This window comes from Nicotiana sylvestris, chromosome 5 (genome assembly GCF_000393655.2).
Source record: "Nicotiana sylvestris chromosome 5, ASM39365v2, whole genome shotgun sequence".
NCBI lineage: Eukaryota > Viridiplantae > Streptophyta > Magnoliopsida > Solanales > Solanaceae > Nicotiana > Nicotiana sylvestris.
Window position 1 is genome coordinate 126,193,901 of NC_091061.1, and position 3,446 is coordinate 126,197,346.

Below are 3,446 nucleotides of genomic sequence, written 5' to 3' on the forward strand. Positions count from 1 at the left end.
GTCCCATATTTTCCTACGGACCTTCCGGGACCATCAAATTACGGGTCCGAGTTCGTTTACCCAAAACATTGACTGAAGTCAAATTAACTCATTTTATAGTCCAAATTTATCATTTTTCATAGATTTTCACATATAGGCTTTTCGGCTAGATACCCGAACTGTGTACGCAAATCGAGGTAAAGCTAAAAGAGGTTTTTAAGGCCTCGGAACGTAGAGTGATGACCTTTCGGGTTATCACAATGATATTTATTGGAAGTTTGGATTTCTAGTCTTAATTCAAATTTATACCAAAAATGAATATGACATCCTTGAATTAATTATGAGTTGGATTGAATATTTGCTTTGTATAAAAGATTGATATGGATAAATTTATTGTAAAGATTAATTATTCTCAACTAGGTTCTAGTTCTAGTGTGCCATCATTGAGTCAACGATAGCTCCAGAAATTTGTATGAATGTTAGTGTTTCTCATCTTATCGATGAGCTCAACTCAGAATCATTTAACACCGACCCAGGAGAAAGAATACCCATTGCTAATTATAGCCCTCGATTACGAGATGAAGTGAGGAGATATTACATTCAAAACGGTCCTTGTCAACCTAGCAATCATCAATTTCCTAAAACAACAATAGGAAGGAAAATGCGTCAATTTAAACCAAGTTAGGTCAAAAGTTCATTTTCAAGATGGTTGGAGTATAGTGTGAAAAAAGATATCGCATATTGTTTATATTTTATTTGTTCAGAAATGAATTCGTACATGGAACTGTGGGTGAAATTTTTACAAAAGTGGTTTTAGGGCTTGGAATAATGCTCTTGAAAGGTTCTGTTTGCATGTCGGTGAGATTAATACTGTCCATAATAAATGTTTCAATAAGATTCTAGATTTGTCTAATCATCATCAATCAATTCAAATTATTTTAGACAAGCATTCCAGGAAAGTAAAAAGTGAGTATCGGATGCGCTTGAAAGCCTCAATTGATATTGCAAAACTTCTCTTGCATCATGGATTGCCTTTCCGAGGTCATGCCGAAAGTGAAATTTCAATAGATCTAGGCTTATTTCTAAGTTTTTTGCGGTGGAATGGGGACAAGCATCCGGATGTGGGACAAGTGATATTAGAAAATGCTCCACAAAAGGGTACTTTGACTTGTCCTGTGATCCAAAAGGATATTGTCAATGCTTGTGCAAAATAATATTGAAATCTATAATTGAAGATTTGAATGGAGATTACTTTGATATATTAGCCGATGAGTCCAAAGATATCTCACATAAATAATAAATGACTCTTGTGTTTGTAGTATATTAATAAGAATGGTGAAGTGGTAGAGCGATTCATTGACCTTGGCAATGTTAGTGGTACATCAGCATGTTTATTAAAGGAAGTAATATATTCTTTGCTTTCGGATCACTCACTGAATACACCCAAAATACGTGTACAAAGTTATGATGGAACTAGTACTATGAAGGGAAAGATAAATGGTCTCAAGACTTTAATTGTAACAGATTGCACATCGACATATTACATTCATTGCTTCACGCATCAATTAAAATTAACACTTGTAGCTATTGTTAAAAAGCATTTGGATGTTGAAGAATTTTTTGATCATGTTACTAATATGTTGAATGCTGTTGGAGGATCTTTCAAGCGGAGAGATTTGCTTCGTCATCATCAAACTGAAGAGTGGAGCAATTACTTGAGTCCGGTGAAGTTGATACTGTACAAGGATTAAATCAAGAACGTGGACTACAAAAATCAAGTAATAGTCGTTGGGGATCACATTTCAAAATATTGAATAACTTTATTGTTCTTTTCTCTTCTATTGTTGGTGTGGTTAAAGTGATTGAGTATGAATGGTTCTACTTCACAGGAAAGAAATCAAGTAGAGTATCTTTTTATAACATTCAAATTTATTTTTGTGCTTCACTTTATAGTGAAAGTATTGGCCATGTCAAATAAATTAAGCAAGATTTTACAAAAACAAAAGATCAAGATTTTATGTATGTCGTGGTATTTCTTGACATTACAAATAAAATGTTGCAAGATATGAAGAAAAATGGATGGGAATCTCTATTGGATGATGTTTTCTCATTTTATGATAGACATGATATTTTGATTCTGAATATGGATGAGTCTTGCTTTCTTGGAAAGTCGAAGAGAAAGTCTAATGTTTGTTACTCACATCACTCGCATGTTGAAATCTTTTCTGATGTGATAGATGTGCAACTTCAAAAGCTTAATGAACGTTTTAATATAGTGAGTAGTGATTTGCTTCTTGGGATGGCTAGCTTAAATCCGGTTAATTCCTTTGCTAATTTTGATAAGGATAAAATAATGACATTGACGAAGTGTTGTCCAAATGAGTTTGATAAATTGCATCCTTGGAATTTGAGTTATCAACTTATGATGACCCGATAGGTTATTTTGAATTTTAACCTTTATTTTCGTATTCCGAGATTCCGATTAGCTTTGTTTAGTATTTATCAATTTGTGTGCACAGTCTGTGTCTTATTCCAAAAAGTTTTATATGAAAAATTAAAGAAAATATGATTTTTTGTAAATAATTTGAGTTGACTACGGTCAATAATTTGGGTTGACTACGGTCAAATGGACTCGGATTGGTATTTTGCAATTCTGGTAGGTCTGTATCGTAATTTTAAACTTAGGCGTATGCCCAAAATTGAATTCGGAAGTCCCTAAATTGTTTTGACGTAATTTGTTGAAAACTAGTAATTTGAAGGTTTAAAGATTTCTAAAGTTCGACCGGAGGGTGACTTTATAGCTACTGGATTCAAGATTTCGATTTTTAATACTTGGTATAGGTTCATTTTACTAATTAAGACTTGTCTACAAAATTTAGTGCAAAACGGAGTTGATTTGATATGATTCGGACGCTCGGTTGTGAATTTGAAAGTTTTTAAGTTTCTTTAAAAATTTCATGCATTTTGGTGTCTGATTCGTAGTTCTAGGTGTTATTTGTTTGATCGCACGAGCGAGTTCGTATGATATTATTACACTTAAGTGCATATTTAGTTTGGAGCCCGAGGGGCTCGGGTGAGTTTCGGATAGGCTATGGATCATTTTTGGACTTAAGAAATCCACTGGTTTTGCTATTGATGGTGTCTGAGATTTGTGCTTCGCGATCACAAAGGGGAAACTGGGATAGGGTCGGAACTCCTTCATCGTGAATGTGATGGCTTGGTCGCAAACGCAACCAGCCTCTTGCGAACGCATAGGGTTATGGGGCCTGGGAAGGGAGCATGATAGTTACTCTTCGCGAAAGCGATCATTGGACCGCGAGAGAAGGTGGGAGTAAGCCTTCGCAAACGTGAAGAGTGGCTCGCGAACGCGAAGTCCTTTGGCCACTTCTACTTCGCGATCACGTCAAGACCTTTGAGAACGTGAAAAAGGCCTGACGCCCAGTGATTAAAATGTCCCAAAGTCGGGA

The 3,446-nt window shown here is 35.3% G+C and overlaps 1 protein-coding gene across 1 annotated transcript; it reads left to right on the forward strand.

Moving 5' to 3' along the window:
- The first annotated feature begins 2,032 nt into the window (after positions 1-2,032).
- LOC138869280 (uncharacterized) lies at positions 2,033-2,416 on the forward strand. The gene has a single exon (XM_070146885.1). It carries the CDS (start codon positions 2,033-2,035, stop codon positions 2,414-2,416), a length of 384 nt encoding a protein of 127 aa, XP_070002986.1.
- Positions 2,417-3,446: the final 1,030 nt, after the last annotated feature.

Excerpts from the sequence above, each read along its gene's own strand:
- LOC138869280 (XM_070146885.1), top strand. The coding sequence starts at position 2,033 with ATGTTGCAAGATATGAAGAAAAATGGATGGGAATCTCTATTGGATGAT.